The following is a 24,670-nucleotide window of genomic DNA, read 5'->3' on the forward strand; positions in this document are numbered from 1 at the left end:
TTATGATTCACTTATTTTTGTAAATGTATTATCAGATTTTATTTGTTAATTTTTTATCCGAGCATTGTATATATTTTATGATCGTTTCTTTTAATAGTTGGTGCGATGTCTGTAACAGATTTTACCAACTTAATAAATGTAGATTTAGATGTATTTGTCGTTTCAACTCCAAATGAATCAGAAAGAAAGAGTAATGAGCGAATTCGAAATGGATTTTAAGAAATCTCGTTTGAGCTCTATTCTAAATTCCAGCCATACCAGGTCTGAAAATGGGCATGGATTTAACAGACGGGTCTGAAACGGGAGTGGGAAATAACATTTTTTTAGTGTGAAATAGGGCCAGGATTTTAAGAACCGGGCGGCTCACGCTCACCAAAAATTCCCGGGAATACCTCCCACAACCCCCGGGGTACCTACCAGGTATCTAAAAGAAATACTTTATCTTATATAACGAAAACTCGTTACACTTTTTTCGGTTGCAACTACCTACAGACCCATGGAACAGCCATGGGAACAAAGATGGCCTTTGCTTTTGCTCACATCTTTATGACCAGAATAGAAGACCAGATATTGACACAGAGTTGTATTGAACCGTACCCTGGTCACCAGAGGATTTTTCTCGGGTGCAGCGGGATGCTTCGGTATCGCTGCGGGCCAACAGATCTTTGGCCGAAGGCAGAAGTCACTAGAGGCGAGGCCGCGAGAAAAAAAGCTTTTCACGTGGGTCACTTTAAACGGCTTTACCAAACCGGAAACCGCACATAAAAAGTTCCTGAGCACCCAGGCTAATTGAACCGCTGTTTTGGAAAAGATTATTGACGATGTGTTTTCCCTATGGAACCTAGACAAAATGAAGAGTTAAAATTGTGGAAAAGGCAAATACTATCAAATTCACGGGTAAGATGTCGGAAACAGAGATCACGTTCTTGGACACAAAAGTGTACAAAGGGATTAGATTTAACAAGGAGCCAAGTACATAAACCAACCAGGAGCCCATGAGCCAACGTACAGAAGCCTTTCACGTTGGGATTGTAGTGTACGCCATTTTCTCTGTTCCCCCATCCGGCCTTGTCATGACGCAAGCTAAAGAAAAGCCATAAAATTACCTTCTCATTGTAATCTCCCTACTCCCAACATTTCATTTTCTCCCTCCTTCCTACATTTTCGCCCCGATTTCTCCCTCCTCCCTACTTTTTCGGGCCATTTCTCCCTCCTCCCTATCATGTACCTCCCCCCTCCATAGAGCAGCAGTCGCTTGAAACACACTACCTGATGTCATCAAACAACATGACAACCCTGAAACTTTAAAAAGGAAAATTGAATCGATTAAATATCTAATAAGGGACATCAATTTTGGTAAAGAATGCTCTGTAATGTATAATATTAGTATAAAGACCTAAATTTAAAGTATTTTTAAATGTCAGTCCTACAATGTAATTTACAGATAATATCTTTTTAATTAGGCATTTTAAATCTATTTTATTGTACATACATTTGTTTCTACTGTCTTTATTTCTTATTTAATTGTTGTATTATGAATTGTCTTAGTAAGTTAGCAGGTCCACATCAGCTTTATAATTGCCTACTTTATTAACGTCACCATCAAATAAATGTATGTATGTATTCATGTATGTATGTATCTACCAGACATCGCTCATTTGTTAGTGATGGTGTGAAACGTAACCTTAGATTTTGTTTGAACAACAGAGGTTTTTTTCATTTCCTTCTAGCGCGTAGGTTTTATGCAGTGCATGGAGTCAGTTTTAAGAGGTCATGAAGCTGTTCTGCTCGCACTTCTTGCGCGCCCGAGATCCTCCTTCCCTTCCCTATTGAACGTTGCCACCGGCAGGCCAGGGTATTTCACAGAACGCCGAATGACTCTAAAGTTAAGCGTTTTAATGGGGTTTATAGAAAACAGAGTGAATCAAGTTTCAGGTCCTTTTTCCCAGTTTCTTAATCACTCAGTTTCGTGACCCTATCCATTAGACTCAGTCGTTTGGCGTTCAGCGTTCTGGACTCGAGTGCGAAAGCGTGACGTCATAAAAATTAAATTTCTGGAATTAGAGGTTTAGAACGGTGCAGATTTACTGAACGACGACTGCAGCGAAAACATAACCAAAAAAGTGAATTTGCGTCCTTTGAAACTTTGTTGCGTTTATTTGGAACCGCTCAATTCGTCAAATGTAGGCGACTTTTTCTCGAGTTAATGATAATAATAAAAATAATAATAATGGATTATTTTAATAAAACAGTGGATCCACCTGGTGGCTCTTCACTTGTTAAAAACTACAATATGGAGTTGAATTCTTAAGGGCTTTACCCATTTTCAAATAGAGAAGGCAAAATTTGTCATAGTATGTCATATGAGCATCGGCGAGCTCATATTTACATAAAAACCCATAAAACGGTCATAAATCGGCCCGTGGACTACACAGGAGAGACGTAACACACATTAGTAAGGTAAGCTGTTTTTTAGTGAAATCCTTTTGTTTTCGTTAGGTTACAGAAACGATAGGTTTTTTCCCATAGAAATCCTTATATTTCGAATGTTACGCAATAATGCCGATGTTCGCCGACTTAGGCTACAAGTCGTCTCCATTGTAGAGCGAGCGAAACGCGAGCGCGCGTGAAAATTACCCCACGCGAAAAAAGCAAGACGGCGTCTCGCTTTTCTCGCGTGGGGTGATTTTCACGAGCGCTCGCGTTTCGCTCGCTCTGCTATCCCGGGGGGGAAAATGGGGAATACTCGTTGGAATGATACTTTCAGGCATGCCATGTTTTCCTTGTTGTAAAGTGCCTTATCGTGATAAATTTGAAAATGCAAAAAATTATTAGCATTGTACATTAAAAATTTGACTGTTGATTGCAATTAAAAAAAATAAGGGCATTCGGTATGATTATAACGTAATCAGAAAAATCTAGTCTCGATACTTTTCGGGGCTCACTTCTTTCAAGACTCGCTATTTCGGGATTTATTGGAAGACAAACTTTTTGACGTTACTTTCGGGGCGTCGCTACTATGGGAACTTTACGGTATTGCTTTTTTGACGTTTACGCTGCCGTCTCGGTCGTCGGATCGTAAGGTCCCTAGGGATTTTTTGCGCAGTCTTTGAGTCTCGTTCCTCGTTCAGGTTTGCTTCGGAACCGCACGGAAACAACGGAAACGCTTGGTATAATGGAGGTCGTAGACGAAAGACGAAACCACGGAATTATCCCACAGGGTCCCCGACAGCACATTTTTATTGCACTCTCACCAGTCCTCTATCGGCGTAAAATCAAGATGGCGGCCATCAGTAAACCTCTCTTGTCGGTTTCATCTTCTCCTACCCGTGTGAGTTAATCAACGAGGCAATATCTTGTCAGGTAAGGTAGGAATGCTTTAAATATGTTATTGTTACATCTAGTTTTTAAAATTCAGTTGTAGCGGTTAGCTAGCCTTCTGACAGCTTCTGAGGAAAAATGTCAGGCGTTTCGCCTACGAGTCTTCTCGCCTACACTGAAGTCGATACGCCATGATCTATTAAGCTGCTTTATAGACGTTTTATACATTTTGTACTCGGCGCTTAAGAAAAACTACAAAATGCGGCCCAATTTGAGATGGGTTTTGTTAAGTGCTCAGCCGATTTTACTTGCGGATCCACGATCAATTCCAAACCCGTACGTGCGAAATTTCTCACCAAAGTCCTGGGATTTTTCGAGAATTCTCGAGAATCATTGCCGGTAATTCCTGGAAAATTCTTTCGCGTTAATTTGCGCCAACATTCCTGAGAATTCTCAAGACCAATATCTCAGCCCAATGATTTTGTGTTTGTGAAAAATTACAGTGTGTGTATGAGAATCTAATGTCGAATAATTTCCGTAGAACGGCTGTTCTGACAAAAAATATGATTTGTAAACTAAAATATTTCGCGTTAATTTGCTCCAACATTCCTGAGAATTCTCAAGACCAATAACTCAGCGCAATGATTTTGTGTTTGTGTCAAATCCACTCCAAAGTCGGTTCACCCGATGACATGAAATGACCTGTCCCTTCGCTGCAAAAATGGGCCCCATAGACCTTGTCATGGTTTTCGACGCCATCTTGACGAGTAAGTGAACGTGTGAAAAATTACCGTGTTTGTATGAGAATCTAATGTCGAATAATTTCCGTAGAATGGCTGTTCTGACAAAAATATGATTTGTAACTAAAGCTTCTCTCCTAAGAATTCTACTGAAAAAAATTGAGAGCGTTACATACACGAGAAGACCTGCAACCACTTTTTAAAATTTTCTATACATTTGTCTGTAAGAAAGTCCTGGGAAAACAGAGAAATATATGGAAAATCTAAAGCAAGCCTCTGGAGAAATCTAAGCACAGGTACGCCCCCAAATTTTTTTAGGACAATCCACGACAGGCTTAGGCTGGTTCAGGAATTTGGGTGCCCGCTGCTTAGGTAAATTTTTTTTTACCTAAATCACAGTAGAAGCTGAAAGACGAACCACACTAAAAAGAAGACAAGCCTTATTAAGCTGGATTAATCCTGACACGTTTTAGCGGCCAATTTTCCTCATTCAGGGTTTGCAAATTTTATTGATGAGTGGAGTCACTGTGACTTCTGCTTCACAAATTTTGGAGCCATTTTGGAATATTTGGAGTCAAGTACCACAACAAAAAAAGCCATTTTCAGACTTTCCAGCACGCGGTCCTGGCATGTATACACTATCGTGAGGGATACACGAAGTAGCTGTGGCGGTCCGCTGACCTGGAAAGCTCAAATCCATGATGGCGGTCATCGAGTAAACTTTGATCGTAATTTACCCTCTTCCTGTTTTGTCGTGCAGTATAATTCTTTAATTTCGGTGATTTAATTAAGGTTTACAACGTTTACAATTAACGTGAATTGTATTTGATGTGAAAAAGGTAAGGACAAAACTGTGCTTGTTACCGCAAATTTCTGGAGTCGAAGTGGCTCCCTGTTTGTTACCGAAAATTTCTGGAGTCGAAGTGACTCCCTCCGTAACCTCTGTAGAGTCATCTGAACAATTTTGGCGTAAAATACGCCAAATTTGGCGTATTTGCGAACCCTGCTCATTAATGTATATGAGTGTTCTTGAATGCCTGATATGTAATACAGTAAAACAATGGGACAGGGCTACTCTTTCTTTGCGGTGACATTTTTCATGGCAAGCAGTTTTGTGCCAGCTTGGTTAAAAAATATACATCACCGGAATTTTCAGTTTTAAAACTAAAACTACGAAGAATTGGTAAAGAATTACATAAATACATTTGTTAGAGAGAAGTAAATACTTCAAACGTTTATTCGTTAGACAGAGGAAAATAAATGCGCCAATGTCATTGTTAGACACAGGCAAATTAATGCCCCAGTGTATTTGTTAAACACAGGCAAATTAATGCCCCCAAGTATTTTGTAAGACACAGCCAAATTATTGCCCCAGTGTATTTGTTAAACACAGGCAAATTAATGCCCCAGTGTATTTTGTTAAACACAGGCAAATTAATGCCCCCATGTATTTGTTAAACACAGGCAAATTATTGCCCCAGTGTGTTTGTTAAACACAGGCAAATTAATGCCCCAATGTATTTTGTTAAACACAGGCAAATTAATGCCCCAGTGTATTTTGTTAAACACAGGCAAATTAATGCCCCCATGTATTTGTTAAACACAGGCAAATTATTGTCCCAGTGTGTTTGTTAAACACAGGCAAATTAATGCCCCAATGTATTTTGTTAAACACAGGCAAATTAATGCCCTAGTGTATTTATTAGACACAGGCAAATTAATGCCCCAGTGTATTTGTTAGACAAGGCAAATTACGGTATTTGTTAGACACAAGCAAATTAACACCCCAGCGTATTTTTGCGGTATTTGTTAAACACAAGTAAATTAATGCCCCAGTGTACTTGTTAGACCCAGGTAAATAAGGATCAATTTTTCGCTTGAAATATCACTCAGCATGCCTATAAATTCAATGCTCAAGTTTACAAATATTTCCTGAGGAAAGATCCAGATTTTTTGTAGGCCGGCTTATATTTACATGTATCAGGTATATAACGCACAAAGCTTAACATTTCTATGAGTAAAATGATTGTCCTGTTTGAAGCCTCTTGGCTTTATTGATAGTAATGCCATAATGCTTAACAGTTTCATTAGCGACTGAGCTGGTCCTCACAACCACTTTTAGCGCAACTTCTTTAACATAACAGTCCGCTCGCATTTATAGCCAATGTAAAGATTTTTAATTACTCACCTTGCGGCCGTGATAGTAATTATTTATCTGTTTCAGGGAAGATCACAAGATAGCCAGCATGTGCACAAGTGAAAATTAAACGAGAAAAAAATTCGTCTTGAGCGCCATGGCATTACTTAATGGGGTTAATTTTATTACAGCAATAACGCAGCACCTTGCTTGTGTTTTTTGTTCTGTTGCGTTTTATAAAGTTACTGTCAACAGATCCAAAATGATGTTAATGATGAAATTAATGTTCTCTGATTCTGTTTTAAGTGTTCCAAATGGAAACATATTTTTAGAGAGACCTTTTTTTAAAACGGGAAATAGCATACGCAACATTAAATTGCTTGTGACCAGGTACTAGCTTACCACAGATTGCCATATGCCTAACTGCAAGGAAGGCAAATGGCCGCGGGATTTTAATGCCTTGGGCAAATGCCTGCTGTGAATTCCTGAACCGGCCTAAGCCTCTCATTCTTTGCTTTGTAACTTTAGCTTACAATTGATATTTTTTTGAGAACAGCTGTTTTACGGAAATTATTCAACATTAGATTCTCATACAAACACTGTAATTTCTCACTTGTTTGTCTGCTCGTCAAGGTGGCATCGAAAACTGTGACAAGGTCTATTAAAGGGAGAATGGAACAGGTAAAGGTAAGGTATTTCCTGATTGTAGTAGCGAGACTCAGAATCTGTAAGCCTTTTTGTCCTTTGTATTTAGTCCACCAAAGGGGGTCAATAAATTGTCCTAGGCATTCCCAGTGGAGACCATGGAAACTGGGAATAGGATTGTGATGTGACCTACGAGATATAAAAGCCATGTATTAGGCTTAGATACAGATATTCCGAAAAATCACCTAAATATGTTTTCTGCAAATTCCTGATTTTATTTTTCTAAATATCTCGAAATTTGTTTCTAAATATTTCGAAAAAGTTCTAAACATCTCAAAAATATCTGGCTTCATTAAATAAATATTACAGTAAAAACACACAAAAAAGCCTGTCATCTATAATGGCAACACAAATTTCAGGAAATTATATTCTTGTACAGCCTACAACAAAACTCTAAACAATTCCACATAAAGTCAGCCTTATTTACAGTACCCTTCAACCTCCAAGAAGACTAGGGTACTGCAAGGCAGAGTTTCGTGAAAGACCATTAGGTGCTGGAGGTCTAAAGTGGTCTAAAAGGGACACTACTGTTTGGTTTGTGCATGGCTCAGAGGGTATGTCATCAGCCATATTCTTGAACATTAGCCACATTACATAATATTATAAATGGAAAATATTGCTGAATCTGATTACAACAGGCCCACATGTGGAGAATTGTTTGAATTTCTGTCACTGAAATGCCAATGCCACAATAATAGCATTGAAGTACATTGTAGCTTCCTAGAAAAAATATGATTTGAGTACTTTTTCCGTAACAAAATTCTAAATATCACAATTTTTTCCTAAATATCACGAGATTTTCTAAATATCTCAAAATCCTCTAAATATGTTAAAAATATCTGGATATTTGTATCTAGGCCTACCATGCATGTTTTGTGAAGAAAGCGTTGAAAAGGTTTTTAAATGTGAAAGATGTCCAGCTTTTCCAGAACAGGTCCATCCACAATTGAAAAGAGTCTTGTGCTGAGCATGCAGTTTATGTTTGGCGATGATTGAAATGATGCACCATATTATTTTATCACCTTTTGGCTCTTTGGCAATGATGTAACTTTTCTTGAATGGAGTCCCTTGATTTTCGTGTATTTATATATGGGTACTCAATTGATTCAGAAACAAATGATTGAACATGATATAAAAAGCAAATAAATACCCTGCAGAATACTCAATCATCAATAAAGTAGGACATGAAAACTTATAGCAAGGAAATCCTGTTTCATGTAGAAAGCCATGATGTTGCAAAGGTGAAAAATTTGAAAGCAAGTGAATTGAGGCATCATGTTTTTCCGAATATTTGAAGTAATTCTAGGAATTGTACGTATTGAATTCATAGATTTTTGCAGTTGTGAAGAGTTTTAGGGGAAAAATCTGAAATAGTATTACACTTTATACGGGGTCTTGAAGGAGGTGTCTAGATCTCGTTCAAGGGGTGAAATTTCTGTACATTTATGAATCATGTGACCTTTCTGCAGTCATTTCATGAATGATCTGATGAGGTGATGAATGAACTAATCAAGCCCATGAATGTTTCTTAGAGGTTGCTGGACTACCATAGGCAAGAGTTAGTCTTAACAACCCCATGATGGGAAGGAAACAAAAAGTATGTTGATCAAACTGGCGATTTGCCGCATGTTTTTTGATGACTACAAAGTTGACTGGCAAAGAATATTTTATGGCTATAAAATTGAAGCTCTACAATTCTTCACTTTTACATTGTTTAAGTTCGAACCCTCGTTATGACACTTACATCTGTTTTTTAGCGGGAAAAATCTTAATTCACGCACTGAAATGTTAGTGGATCATCCGTCACAGTAAATATATTTCTCACAAGTCACATCTCTATATTTCATGAGTTTCCCGATTCACGCCCTGTTTACCGGTCAATTCACGGACCATGTGAAACCCCTTCCAAAACCATTTTTTATATACGTGAGATATCAATTATTAATTTTTTCAACTACTTGTCATGTATGTATTGCAGATGTGTTAAGCTTTGTACTTGACCATCATGCCTTCTACTTGCAGCACTTTATTTCCAATGGAAACTACTTGTATACAAATTGAATTAATGTAATTCTTTTCATGTTAGTTTGAGAAATGTTTTTTTATATATATACTGTAACCTGGTTAGCTGGTGCTTTTCTTTCCTCCTTCCCCAAACGACTTTCATGTCCACACACAGGCTACTTAAGAATTTATCGTCTCCTGATTTCTTATCTAATCTCCAAGCAAGGTTGATTGAATGCTGTAAGGGCATCTTGTTAAGTTTATAGTGTTACACAAATTGCTTGTAAGGATTAAATTTTGGGTCTTCGAATAAAATATTTCAAGAAATAACATCACTGTTTGTTGTGTTTTACTGATTGTTCTAGATTTAAATTAAGAGAATTAAGCCTATTTGCTCTCATACTAAGTTACTGTACACAGGGTCAATGAATTATCATTGTCTGGAAGAACAACTTCGAGAAGTTTTGCAGTTATCAACAGGTTAATATTATAAAGTTTAAAATCATTGCTAGCGTCATTGATAAGCCTCACTCCTACATTTGTATTTATGTATGAACTTCACTGTCAGCAAAACACCTTAATAGATCATGTAGGTGAATCGACCTCAGTGTAGGCAAATTGACTTGTGGGCAAAATAACTCGCACACAAACAACCTGATGAAGTGGAACCTGGCAGGGGTATTTTGCAGCGCACCAATTGCATAATGCTGAATAACTCTGAGTTATGTGATTTGGCTTCTGCTCTATTTCTGGTGAAAAAATGTGGATACTGCAAGCATCACCAAGAAATTTTCACAGAACACTACCTGTGCATATACTGGAGACTGTGCGTATACTTGTGTATTTTAAACTGGCATACTTTTGTAGCTTTGAGGTTATCCAGTGACTTAAAATTTGGTGCATATATTTGATTAGTCATTGATTTTTCATTGTTCATGAAATGCATGAGGAAATTCATCATATTGGGTACTCACGGGTCATCGTCAGTAATCAATAACTAATCAACTTAATTACCCATCAATCACCTATTGATTACTTCCCAGCTGTTGTCATTTATGTATTTGATGTGTCATTTATTAATGTTATGTCTGGTTTATAGGTAGACAATATTGCTGTCTTGACTAAGGTAGATTTATGCCATTAAGCAGTTTTAATTCTTAGGTTCAAGTACAAAATCAATAAATGATCAGTGTTCCTTCATTGATGCTTGGTCTGTTTGCAGAAGGGTGTTAAAGAGTTGGGATATTTCCTGCTGAAGTGACATCTAGTAACTTTATTTCCTTTAATGAGTTTTTCCTAGCTCTCAAAGAGCTTGCTTGATCTTGCATTAGCTGCTCAAACTAATTTTATTAGTGGCCACAAAGTAAGGTACATGCAGTAGTTGTGTCTTTAACTAATACTGATTCATTTTTGTGTCAATAGGAACTATAACCAAAAGACGATACCAGAAGCACTTGATCAATGTCCTTTAATTGTAAAAGCGTTCACACTGAGGAAAAGTGTTATGAATGTAAACAGTGTGGCAAGTGTTTTAGCCGATCAGAATACCTAAGGAGACATAAAAGAGTTCATACTGGCGAAAAGCCTTATGAATGTAAACAGTGTGGCAAGTGTTTTAGCCGATCAGAAGACCTAAGGAGACATAAAAGAGTTCATACTGGGGAAAAGCCTTATGAATGTAAACAGTGTGGCAAGTGTTTTAATGCAGTAGGATCCCTAAGGATACACGAAAGAGTTCACACTGGGGAAAAGCCTTACGAATGCAAAATTTGTGGAAAGTGTTTTAGAGAAAAAGGAGCCCTAAAACGTCATGAAAGAGTTCACACTGGGGAAAAGCTTTTTGAATGTAAACAGTGTGGTAAGTGTTTTAGTCTAGCAGGAAACTTAAGGATTCATCAAAGAGTTCACACTGGGGAAAAGCCTTATGAATGTAAACAGTGTGGCAAGTGTTTTAGTGTAGCAGGAAACCTAAGGAAACATGAAAGAGTTCACACTGGGGAAAAGCCTTATGAATGTAAACAGTGTGGCAAGTGTTTTAGACATTTGAATGCCATAAGGACTCATGAAAGGACTCACACTAAGGAAAAACCTTATGAATGTAAACAATGTGGCAAGTGTTTTACCAGAAGTGGACAGCTAAAAAAACATGGAAGATCTCATACTCCAAAAAGGTCGGGTAAATATTCCCAAAGAAAGGAAAGATTGACTTATTCTTTGGCTACGACAGTTGAAAAGGTCACACAATCTGCAAACAAAGCGCTAATACAGAAAGAGAGTGGAAACAATGGTATTGAAGGCTTAGTATCAGCAGTCTTTGAGGAACACAGCTGTTGGATTTGCCAAGAGGAGATGACTAGTAAGGCACTTCTTCTTCAACACTATGAAAACCATATGAGATATATTCCTGAAGATGACTCGTAAGTTTTCGAACATCTGGGTCCTTTCTGTTAAATTCATAAAACTTTGAACACTAAGTTGTAAGTTTCAAAGTAAAAGCAGTGTTTACACGGGTGTTTGTAAAACCAGAACAGGCCTGAAAGGCCACCAAACAGCAATGTTTACACGGGTGTCTGTAAAACCACAACAGGCCTGGAAGACAACGAAACACATTCCCTCTCTCCCCATCACCGCCTTGACGTACAGTAAAAACCAGGGAGTTAGAACCTAGTTTTTGAGAATCTGTTGGGCTAAAATCTGCCAATTAGGTTCCCTCTACAGAAGAACTTGTTCAGCCTTAAATTTGAAACAGGTTTTTATTTTCTAAATTCTATAAAAAAAATTCTGTACGCTTGGGCAAATAAGTTAAGTCAATACTCAGGATCCTCTTTGAAGACAGGCGTTTTATCACTCCAATTGCAATGTTATGTCATTATGCCGATTTTATCTTAGGAAGAAGCTGAATACCACCAAATACTCTTAGCTACAATGTTTTTTTCCTTCAGAAAAGAAGAACCTATTTAAGAACCTAAATAACCTACACTTATGCAAATTACCAGGTAATAAAAACCTGTTTAGGCTAGCTTGGGAAAATGCAGGTTCTTAGTCGTCGGTTTTTACTGTATTTGATAAAGCTCTATGGAAGGTTCTGTGAAGCGTAATCAGTAAGTTGCGTTACTGGTGAACGGTAAATGACAGTATAAACACTTTAGGCGTCTTTTCAATTTGAGGGGCCGGGGGGTCAAGCGGAGGTGAGAAGCGTTTGTTTTCATTACTGTAACAAGTTCAACAAAACTAATATGCCTGAGGCAAAAATATCAATGGAGTTTGAGAAAAGCCGAATATCCACTTCGTCGTCTAGGCCGTCTAGAGATCCACATTGCTCTGTCAAATCCCGACATAGAAGTCAGAAGCCTCGCTCAGGGATATTGTGTTGCCATTGTTAGTCTATCCTTACTTTGCAATTAACGTTGAACAAGATGAAAATTGGTAGAATTCTAGAGGAGGCGTTAATTGGAGAGGGGCAACAGCCTAGATGAGGCGTTTCAAAGATAGGAGGCATTTATTTGGAAGAGGGCGTTCATTACGTCATTTATGGTAGTTGATTGAAAATTCGGATAGCGCTTCTATTAGAGGAATTAGTAACTCATATTGAGTCAATTAGTGCGTTTTTGTAGATGGACAGAAGAATCCTTTTGTAGACAGAACTGTTGATGATTAAAAATATTGGTTTTAGGTTTTTCGTAATTAAATCATCAACACGTTTTGTAGCTTGCGATTATGTAGTTGTATTTCTAACTCTTTGTAGCTGTTTCCAGGTTTCAGGATTATTGCAAGCGTTTTAATAAAAAAGAAAATATTACGCCAGTTTTAGCTTCTACAAAAACGACCTTAAATGTAATGTAAATGTAAGTCCTGGCCCCAGTTGTTCAAAAGTTGGATAGCGCTATCCATCGGATAAATCACTATCCAGTGGATAAGTATTAGGGAAAGCAATTGCGCTATACAGTGGATAGAGATTTATCCAGTGACACTATCATCCACCTTTTGAACAGCTGGGGCCTAATGCATTAACTTTTTTCTCTAAATGTAATAAACTTTTTAGAGTGATAACGTTAGGCTTTAAATGTTTTGACGTCATCTTTAATTTCTTCAAATAAGCCTCTCTCCTTGCCCCTCACGTTTCTGTCACGCCCAAAACCCCGTTTTTTTTCCGTCTCTTCGACCGACAGCAAGCCCAGATGACCTACGAACGACGCACGGCAAACGAAAGGAAGACCGTGGCACTAGAGTTGGCCAGGAGAAAGGCCGAAGAGGAATCAGCAGACCTCGAGGCGGCCGGGCCCAGCGACCGGCCCACCACCAGCGAACCAGAGATCAGTATGGCGTCAGATCGGGGACAAAATCGATACTCAGGAAACACTTCTTCGCTTGGAAAATTGTTCTTCGAGTCATTGTCTGTTGTCTTCGTGGCGTTGGTTTCATGTCTTCGAGCCGTCACATTCCTCGTTTCATCGTACTGTTTTCTTCGGGGCACCGCTGGCTTTTCTTCGTGGCGTGGCTATGGGCTTATGTCGTCGTTGCGTCATTTTTATGTCTTCGTGTCGTCGGGTATGCCTTTCGTCGACTGCGCTACATACTTGGGTAGGTACTTTATGTATGGGGACATACATTGTACCGACTTTCCTTGCATAAGTTATACCTTCCCCTTTTTGCTTAGTACCTTGTTACTCTGTTGCCCTGTTACCTTGTTACTCTGTCACCTTATTGCTCTGTCCCCTTTTTACTCTGTCCCTTTTTTACCCTGTTACCCTCTTCCCTTGTTCCCCTGTTACTCTGTTGTCAAGTTTTTAATTTTAGTGTATTTTTGCATCACAAATCACAATTTTTTTCCCGTATAGACGAGGTCTTTTTTGGGATTAAGGTCGTTGTTGAATGGTTTGCATTACAAATCGGTCTTCGTTCAGACTAATTATTAGCAACCAGCTTTCGTCGGTAAATTTTTCCTCTTATGAATTCTTGTTGACGGAAATCAAGCGAAAGTTTCCTTTTTTGAGAACAGCGCTTGGACCATGACGAAGGCTCTCTGTCTCAATCCTATGACAGCTTAAGCCTGTTATAGTTTCTTTTGGCTTTCATACTTTTATCATGATTTTCCAAAAAATCGTAAATGACAGTCAGAGGTTTACGAAAACGGAATATTTTCCGATATCTCTCTCTCCGTCACAACTTTCAAATCTAAGCGAAATTTCTTGGCAATATTTTTATGATCAGATGTTTTGCATAAAACACTGAGTCTTAAGGCGTCCTTGCAAAATGACTTAACAACGCGGCAGGGTCCTACAACAGGTGTAACGTTTGAGCGCTTTCAGTCAATACCACACAAGGCTGAAGTTTAATTGCGTTCGTTTTTTAATCACACCTTATCTGTTATCGAGAAAATCGTTGAAAATCGCACAACACGAGGACATTGAGTAACTAGTATACTCAGTTCAGTTTTGCATTGAATACTAGATCACTACAAGCCGGTTTCCTCTATCTACCACTTTACTGCCAGTTCAAAATTTTTTTGTGACTTCGAGAGGTCAGTTGTACAAGGCTTGACGTCAGACTTAACTGCCAACTCTCGGCTTTACCTGATCTCGACGACACAACAAGTAGACAAGACGACATAGAAAATAGGCATCGAGTTATTTTTGACCCTGACTAGCTGCCCACAGCACCAGGTTTACCCTCCCTCCTTGTAAACAGGGCCAAGATTGAAAACGGTGCTTTCATATTAGTATACCTGCAGTTTCTAAAATATCGAATTTTCAACACCTTTTCGGCTGAGAATGAATTATAGTTCAATGAATTATCTTTATACCAAAGCCTAACTCGACCTGGCTTGTAAAAATAAATGTATACATTATAAATGAAAATGATTCTCTAAAATGGCAACATCATTTAGCCAGAGTATATTTGCCCTATCCCAGGGAAACAAGGAAACAGAGTAACAAGGTACCAAGGTAAAATAGTAATAAGGTAACAGAGTAATAAGATAACAAAGTAACAGCGTAACAGAGTAACAGGGTAACAAGGTAACAACATAACAGAGTAACAAGGTAACAAGGTAACAGGGTAACAGAGTAACAGTACAATATATGAGAGTGAAGAATGATCATCGCAGTAAATTTTCCAATTTAAGCAATTGGAAAGAAGAAGCCTGAAAAAAAAATCAGGGCTTCAACGGGATTCGAACCCGTGACCTCCGCGTTGCCTGCGCGTTGCTCTACCAACTGAGCTATGAAGCCACATATTGGGAGCGAGGTCAATTTATTGAGTTCATCTACAACCGCAGTTTAAAAATGAATTATTTCATATACTTCACATCATTTCACTCCTCACGGGAGATATGAACTCAATCTGGGGCGTACATCATTTACACATAGAGCAGCAGTCGCTCGGAACACACTACCTGATGTCATCAAACAACATGACAACCCGGAAACTTTTAAAAGGAAAATTGAATCGATTAAAAATCTAATAAGGGACATCAATTTTGGTAAAGAGTGCTCTGTAATGTATAATATATATAAAGACCTAAATTTAAAGTATTTTTAAATGTCAGTCCTACAATGTAATTTACAGATAATATTTTTTTAATTAGGCATTTTTAGTCTATTTTATTGTACATACATTTGTTTCTACTGTCTTTATTTCTTATTTAATTGTTGTATTATGAATTGTCTTAGTACGTTAGCAGGTCCAGATCAGCTTTATAGTTGCCTTCTTTATTAACGTCACCATGAAATAAATGTATGTATGTATTCATGTATGTATGTATCTACCAGACATCGCTCATTGGTTAGTGATGGTGTGAAACGTAACCTTAGATTTTGTTTGAACAACAGAGGTTTTTTTCATTTCCTTCTAGCGCGTAGGTTTTATGCAGTGCATGGAGTTAGTTTTAAGAGGTCATGAAGCTGTTCTGCTCGCACGTCTTGGGCGCCGAGATCCCCCTTCCCTTCCCTATTGAACGTTTTCACCGGCAGGCCAGGGTATTTTGCAGAACGCCGAATGACTCTAAAGTTTAGCGTTTTAATGGGGTTTATAGAAAACAGAGTGAATCAAGTTTCAGGTCCTTTTTCCCAGTTTCTGATTCACTCAGTTTCGTGACCCTATCCATTAGACTCTGTCGTTTGGCGTTCAGCGTTCTGGACTCGAGTGCGAAAGCGTGACGTCATAAAAATTAAATTTCTGGAATTAGAGGCTTAGAACGGTGCAGATTTACTGAACGACGACTGCAGCGAAAACATCACCAAAAAAGTGAATTTGCGTCCTTTGAAACTTTGTTGCGTTTATTTGGAACCGCTCAATTCGTCAAATGTAGGCGACTTTTTCTCGAGTTAATAATAATAATAATAATAATAATAATAATAAAAGTAATGGATTATTTTAATAAAACAGTGTATTCACCTGGTGGCTATTCACTTGTTAAAAACTACAATATGGAGTTGAATTCTTAAGGGCTTTATCCATGTTCAAATAGAGAAGGCAAAATTTGTGATAGTATGTCATATGAGGATCGGCGAGCTCATATTTAGTCTCGCTTGCTTTAGAAAAGCGAGACTCTTAAAATGCGCTCGTTTTTTTTTTTTTGTCGGACCTAGTTTGTAGGCCCCGCGTTCCTAGCGAAGACCGTGGAAACTGGGGATAAGAATCGTGACGACTTTCATTGTATGGAAATGAGTCTCGTGATGAGAATGCAGTTTATTTCGGCGATGACTGAAATGACGCATGTAAGTTTGGCAATGACGTAATTTTCCTCGAATGGAGGCCCTTGATTTTCGTGTAATTATGCACGACATGCAGGCACATCCCCAAGCAGGATGAGAAAATATTATAGCGGGGAAATCCTCAGGATTTTGTGGCTTTTTAAGGCGTTACGTTTCTCAGAATATCGTCGCAATTACAGGAAATGTACGGTTAAATAGATTCACTTTGTTTTATGTATTCAATTGATAGATTTTCGCAGTTGTTACGATGTGAAGTCGTGTTGCACTTCATAAATACTTCAGATATGAAGTATCCACTGTCACGTAATTTTTACGTGCGCACGTGCGTAAAATTTGCGTTCGCAAATAAAATAAAGGCCATGTATGAAAGGCTGCACGTACAATCATGTAAGCGTAAAACTCGCTTAATTTGACGTTTAATACTTGATGTCTTACCTCTATTTGATTTACGTGATTAAAATTTACGTGCGTTAACGTGCGGAGCCAAAAACGCATCAGTGGAAATCCACCCTAACGTGTCACGGGTAGCTTTGAACTTGACTAACCGCACACTTTACTTGCAGCACTTCATGTCCATAGTTAATAGAAATCCCATATCGAGCTTTTCCGGAAAGGGCTGGTCCAAGAATTCTATGGCTTGAAAGCGTTGATTATTTTGGAACAACTGATCACTTCAGTGGTCGAAAAAAAAAAATAATAATCTTAATGAGCAAAGCTTCAAGGTTTACTGGAAAATCAGGATCGAGGATCGAGGATCGAGAAATCAGGGATCAAGGATCGGTTAAAAAGAACTTGAAAATAAAATAAATAAATAAATCGTGGATCAGTGATAATGTGGGTCGCAGACTGTAGATAAATTTCAGAGAACATAACCCCGTTCGCTGTACTGAACGCTAAATTCAAGTAAACTAATCCGAGTCTGTCTGAGTCAGTGATTGTTTTGACGAGAAAGTGAAATTTTCCGGCAAAATGAAACGCTTTATCCTGGTGATACTGTAATACAAGAAAAAACTTTTAACAGTTTTTAATTTTTAACTCGTGGGTACGCACGAGCGTACCACGAGTTATTGCAGGGACAGAGATATGCAAATGAGTCACTCGCTCACTTATAGTAGACGGACTTCGTAATTAATCGAATCCGAACTCGAGAGTGCGAAGATCTATCGCTTCCGAAGAAGCACATGCTCTTGAAGTTCGGTGGGATCAAATTCTTCGCTGAGAGCGTGCATCGTTCGGCGTTCGCTGCTCAGACTCAGAGTTTTCTTTATGGCAAATTTTCTACAGCACGGTTGGAGGTCTTACCAAATTTAAGACACGTAGCAGTCTTTCAAATGAGTACGATGGTTAACTTGGGGATTGGATTTCAAGAGCCTTTGACTCGTCCAGGCGTTAAACTTGACGAGAAAATGAGCAATTACTCTTCTGACTCCGAAAGATCACGGGGGATATACAAATTCCAGCTTGCTGGAAAGTGATCTGAAAGTAAGAAAATGTCATGCCATGCTATTCTTAAGAACCTGCATGGGCCGAAAATGGATGTGATTTTGACCATTAGCTTGAAAATAACAGCAGAAATCGAGATAAGAAAACATATGTTTTGCCTCCTACTTCGCTGACGAGGTGTATCGGCTTTGCAAAGCACAAGTTATTTTGTTCATTCGTTGCCATGAAATGCGTTGACATTGTTTTTTCACTGTCAATAGCTCGGTGAATACGGCTCGATCATACTGAACGAATTTGGTGGCGCGTGGAGGAAGTTCCATGGATAACGCATTAAACTAAAGAGTTTTCGCCGGAGCGACGTAATCAGCCTTCGTGGTGTAGTGGTAAAGTGAAGTCGTACACAGCCGAAGGTTCCCGGGTTCAAGTCCTGCTTCGACCGTTCTTTTTTTTATCTTCTTTCTTTCTTTTTTTCCCGTTTTTGGCTTGTTTTGTTTGCTTATTTGTTTTGTTGTTTTTCTATAAATATGTACCTAAATAACTGAATTTAATAAAATGCAATAAACAAAAAGGAAAGTATTTTGTTTGCAGAGCAAAGATATTATATTAAATATATTGTACATGGATAAACAATCTGAATTTCTATCATTTCCTACAATGTACTGTGGGAAAACCAGAGTTGATAACCATTTGATCATTTTCTAAACAATGTTCCCACAAGTTGACGATAGGCTTTCTTTGATTAAGTGTACATTTGCTTTCAGTACTCCTTATTTTTCTTGTAATTGTTGTATGCACGACCCCACCAACAATGCTGATCTTTTTATCGTACCATAAACTAAGGTTCTTACCTACCCACCTACCTACCTACCTACCTACCTACCCACCCACCCATCTGTCTGTCTGTCTGTCCGTCCGTCCGTCCGTCCGTCCGTCCGTCCGTCCATCCATCGATCCATCTATCTATCTATATCTAAAATGCATGCTGTGTACAACTCTAAACATTGTACTCTGAGACTGTACGGAGATATTAAAAGTAGATACTAAGCAGCTATGGAAAATGTCATTACTTTCATGCGATATTGATATCTTATAAAACGGACAACAAATTCAGCAGGAATACGCGCGAACTGAATTTACTGTGTGTTGTATAAGGTTCTGTTCAACTTACACTTTTTTCCTGTGCTGAACATATACTGTACCGAGCCGTATCTTGGTCCGGTACAAAGAAGCTATGTATATTTATACTGACAGAGCCATGGGCCCCTGATACCGATAAAAATCATCGTTCAATTTTTCGAGTGTAGAATCCCTGAAAGAGTACTCCTCAATGGAGCAATATCAATATGTAGAAGGTTTTCAAAGGTTTCACACCGGTTTGAGGCTAAGATGTGCAGTCTGTCTCTCCTTGCAATTTTTACTTTTTGAGTATATACATTATGACATACAACACTCGTTTTGTATTCCAAACGAAAATGTAGTATAACGGCACCGGGGCCTTTGACATTAAAACTCATCTCCAAGCAAGCGAGACTCACCGCTATTAAGAGCGTTCTTGTTACATAAAAACTCATAAAACGGTCATAAATCGGCCCGTGGACTACACAGGAGAGACGTAACGCATATTAGTAAGGTAAGCTGTTTTTTAGTGAAATCCTTTTGTTTTCGTAGGTTACAGAAACGATAGGTTTTTTTTCCCATAGAAATCCTTATATTTTGAATGTTACGCAATAATGCCGATGCTCGCCGACTTAGGCTACAAGTCGTCTCCATTGTAGAGCGAGCGAAACGCGAGCGCGCGTGAAAATTACCCCACGCGAAAAAAGCGAGACGGCGTCTCGCTTTTCTCGCGTGGGGTGATTTTCACGAGCGCTCGCGTTTTGCTCGCTCTGCTATCCCTGCCGCGTGTCGCCTTTTCTTACGTGGGGTGATTTTCACGCGCGCTCGCGTTTCGCTCGCTCTACTTTCCCTGAGGAAAAATGGGGGACTACTCGTAGTCTATGTTTCTCTTGTTGTAAAGTACCTTATCGTGATAAATTTGAAAATGTAAAAAATTATTAGTATTGTACATTACAAATTTGACTGTGGATTGCAATTAAAAAACAATAAGGGCATTCGGTATGATTATAACGTAATCAGAAAAATCTAGTCTCGATACTTTTCGGGGCTCACTTCTTTCGGGACTCGCTATTTCGGGATTTATTGGACGACAAACTTTTGACGTTACTTTCGGGGCGTCGCTACTATGGGAACTTTATGGTATTGCTTTTTTGACGTTTACGCTGCCGTCGCGGTCGTCGGATCGTAAGGTCCCTATTTTTTTGCGCGGCCTTTGAGTCTCGTTCCTCGTTCAGGTTTGCTTCGGAACCGCACGGAAACAACGGAAACGCTTGGTATAATGGAGGTCATAGAGGAGAGACGAAACCACGGAATTATCCCACAGGGTCCCCGACAGCACATTTTTATTGCACTCTCACCAGTCCTCTATCGGTGTAAAATCAAGATGGCGGCCATTAGTTAGTAAACCACTAGCAGCTAAATACAGGAATTGCACCGACCTGTGATTGAAAGATAAAAATAGTACGTCAGTGGCGATGACGTGACAATTCGTTACGTTAGCCGTTTCAAGAGTAATGGTTTTTACACGAAAAAGACAGTCCACAGGAAAATACAATATAATATTAAATATTTCTCAAAGACAAACAGTGCAGTATTCTTTTGAAGTCGGCTGACTCGCTAAGAGTCAATGTCTTATCGAAGTTGAAGTTCAACTGTCGCAAATCGGATAACTTCACTGAGTGATTCTGAGATGAAACCTTTTGTCTGCATCCACATTGATCTTAGATTTTACCACTTACACATTGAAGAAAAGCCATAAACAGAGCTTCAATGTCCACGTACACCCGACTGAACCTCGGTGCGATTCCTGCAGATACCGCTGTTCATACTAAATGCAGGAATTGCACTGGACGCGTTCTCGTCCCCAGAGTCACTCTAAGTTGTAACAAAAGAGTACGTGACCAAGAAAGACGGGCTCTGGGAACGAGAATACACCGGACGCTCATTGGTCGAATGCGCAACTTGGCAACTCGCGTTTTGATTTTCGCTTGATAGGACAAGACTTAGGCCACTGGAAATAACACATCACTTGTATTCGAAGTTAAATTATGCTGAAGTAGGGGTTATAGTAGCCTGCGTGCAGACGATAACTAAACTCTGATTAGTTAACCAGAGTTTAATTTCGTCTGCGCGCAGGCTAGGGTTATAGGATCCTGACTAAAGGTCATCTAAACCTCGGGCTGATTGTTCTTTGCCTTTTTTTCTTTTACTGCTTGACTTTACAAGTGTAACATGCTCTCCTTGGTGAGTATATTGAATCTGAAATACCTCAGCAATGTAAAAATAATGGTCACCTAAACAGCTTGAGAACGAGAACGAGAACGCGTCCGGTGCAATTCCTGCATTTAGTATGAACAGCGGTATCTGCAGGAATCGCACCGAGGTTCGGTCGGGTGTACGTGGGGAGGAGCGTTGCGTGACGATACTAAAAACGGCTGCGAGGGAGACTAACACTGAAGTCGATACGCCATGATCTATTAAGCTGCTTTATAGACGTTTTATACATTTTGTACTCGGCGCTTAAGAAAAACTACAAAATGCGGCCCAATTTGAGATGGGTTTTGTTTAGTGCTCAGCCGATTTTACTTGCGGATCCACGATCAATTCCAAACCCGTACGTGCGAAATTTCTCACGAAAGTCCTGGGATTTTTCGAGAATTCTCGAGAATCATTGCCGGTAATTCCTGGAAAATTCTTTCGCGTTAATTTGCGCCAGCACTCCTGAGAATTCCCAAGACCAATAACTCAGCGCAATGATTTTGTGTTTGTGTCAAATCCACTCCAAAGTCGGTTCACCGGATGACATGAAATGATCTGTCCCGTCACTGCAAAAATGGGCCCCATAGACCTTGTCACGGTTTTCGACTCCATCTTGACGAGTAAGCGAACGTGTGAAAAGTTACAGTGTTTGTATGAGAATCTAATGTCGAATGATTTCTGTAGAATGGCTGTTCTGACAAAAATATGATTTGTAAACTAAAGCTTCTCTCCTAAGAATTCTACTGAAAAAAATTGAGGGCGTTACATGCATGAGAAGACCTGCAACCACTTTTTAAAATTTTCTATACATTTGTCTGTAAGAAAGTCCTGGGAAAACAGAGAAATATATGGAAAATCTAAGGCAAGCCTCTGGAGAAATCTAAGCACAGGTATGCCTCAAAATTTTTTCAGGACAATCCACGACAGGCTTAGGCCGGTTCAGGAATTTGGGTGCCCGTTGCTTAGGTAAATTTTTTTTTACCTAAATCACAGTAGAAGCTGAAAGACGAACCACACTAAAAAGAAGACAAGCCTTATTAAGCCGGATTAATCCTGACACATTTTAGCGGCCAATTTTCCTCATTAATGTATATGAGTTTTCTTGAATGCCTGATATGTAATACAGTAAAACAATGGGACGGGGCTACTCTTTCTTTGCGGTGACATTTTTCATGGCTAGCAGGTTTGTGCCGGCTTGGTTAAAAAATAGACATCACCGGAATTTTTAGTTTTAAAACGCCTTTATGTTAGTTGCCATTGTATTGGTAAAGAATTACATAAATATATTTGTTAGAGAGAAGTAAATACTTCAAACGTTTATTCGTTAGACAGAGGAAAATAAATGCGCCAATGTCATTGTTAGACACAGGCAAATTAATGCCCCAGTGTATTTGTTAAACACAGGCAAATTAATGCCCCCAAGTATTTTGTAAGACACAGCCAAATTATTGCCCCAGTGTATTTGTTAAACACAAGCAAATTAATGCCCCAGTGTGTTTGTTAAACACAGGCAAATTAATGCCCCTGTGTATTTGCTAAACACAGGCAAATTAATGCCCCCATGTATTTGTTAAACACAGGCAAATTATTGCCCCAGTGTGTTTGTTAAACACAGGCAAATTAATGCCCCTGTGTATTTGCTAAACACAGGCAAATTAATGCCCCAGTGTATTTTGTTAAACACAGGCAAATTAATGCCCCAGTGTATTTTGTTAAAGACAGGCAAATTAATGCCCCAGTGTATTTTGTTAAACACAGGCAAATTAATGCCCCAGTGTATTTTGTTAAACACAGGCAAATTAATGCCCCAGTGTATTTTGTTAAACACAGGCAAATTAATGCCCCAGTGTATTTTGTTAAACACAGGCAAATTAATGCCCCAGTGTATTTGTTAAACACAGGCAAATTAATGCCCCAGTGTATTTGTTAAACACAGGCAAATTGACGCCCCAATGTATTTTGTTAAACACAGGCAAATTAATGCCCCAGTGTATTTGTTAAACACAGGCAAATTAATGCCCCTGTGTATTTGTTAAACACAGGCAAATTGACGCCCCAGTGTATTTTGTTAAACACAGGCAAATTAATGTCCCTGTGTATTTTGTTAAACACAGGCAAATTAATGCCCCAGTGTATTTTGTTAAACACAGGCAAATTAATGCCCCAGTGTATTTTGTTAAACACAGGCAAATTAATGCTCCAGTGTATTTTGTTAAACACAGGCAAATTAATGCCCCAGTGTATTTTGTTAAACACAGGCAAATTGACGCCCCAGTGTATTTTGTTAAACACACGCAAATTAATGCCCCTGTGTATTTGCTAAACACAGGCAAATTAATGCCCCAGTGTATTTTGTTAAACACAGGCAAATTAATGCCCCTGTGTATTTGTTAAACACAGGCAAATTGACGCCCCAGTGTATTTTGTTAAACACAGGCAAATTAATGCCCCAGTGTATTTATTAGACACAGGCAAATTAATGCCCCTGTGTATTTTGTTAAAGACAGGCAAATTAATGCCCCTGTGTATTTGTTAAACACAGGCAGATTGACGCCCCAGTGTATTTTGTTAAAGACAGGCAAATTAATGCCCCAGTGTATTTATTAGACACAGGCAAATTAATGCCCCAGTGTATTTGTTAGACAAGGCAAATTACGGTATTTGTTAGACACAAGCAAATTAACACCCCAGCGTATTTTTGCGGTATTTGTTAAACACAAGTAAATTAATGCCCCAGTGTACTTGTTAGACCCAGGTAAATAAGGATCAATTTTTCGCTTGAAATATCACTCAGCATGCCTATCAATTCAATGCTCAAGTTTACAAATATTTCCTGAGGAAAGATCCACATTTTTTGTAGGCCGGCTTATATTTACATGTATCAGGTATATAACGCACAAAGCTTAACATTTCTATGAGTAAAATGATTGTCCTATTTTAGGCCTCTTCGCTTTATTGATAGTAGTGCCATAATGCTTAACAGTTTCATTAGCGACTGAGCTGGTCCTCACAACCACTTTTAGCGCAACGTCTTTAACATAACAGTCCGCTCGCATTTATAGCCAATGTAAAGATTTTTAATTACTCACCTTGCGGCCGTGATAGTAATTATTTATCTGTTTCCGGGAAGATCACAAGATAGCCAGCATGTGCACAAGCGAAAATTAAACGACAAAAAAATTCGTCTTGAGCGCCATGGCATTACTTAATGGGGTTAATTTTATTACAGC

The 24,670-nt window shown here is 38.8% G+C and overlaps 1 protein-coding gene and 1 non-coding gene across 2 annotated transcripts in view; one reads left to right on the forward strand and one right to left on the reverse strand.

Annotated features, from left to right (window-relative positions):
• Nucleotides 1-11,328, forward strand: part of LOC140932278 (uncharacterized) — a 17,425-nt gene extending 6,097 nt beyond the window's left edge. The window contains exon 2 of the mRNA XM_073381900.1: nt 10,389-11,328. Coding sequence (XP_073238001.1) covers nt 10,389-11,328 — 940 coding nt within the window. The remainder of the gene's footprint in view (nt 1-10,388) is intronic.
• Nucleotides 11,329-15,064: 3,736 nt separating this feature from the next.
• Nucleotides 15,065-15,137, reverse strand: Trnaa-ggc (transfer RNA alanine (anticodon GGC)). The gene has a single exon. It is a non-coding gene; the product is annotated as a tRNA-Ala (tRNA).
• Nucleotides 15,138-24,670: the final 9,533 nt, after the last annotated feature.

This window comes from Porites lutea, chromosome 3 (genome assembly GCF_958299795.1).
Source record: "Porites lutea chromosome 3, jaPorLute2.1, whole genome shotgun sequence".
NCBI classification, from domain to species: Eukaryota; Metazoa; Cnidaria; class Anthozoa; order Scleractinia; family Poritidae; genus Porites; species Porites lutea.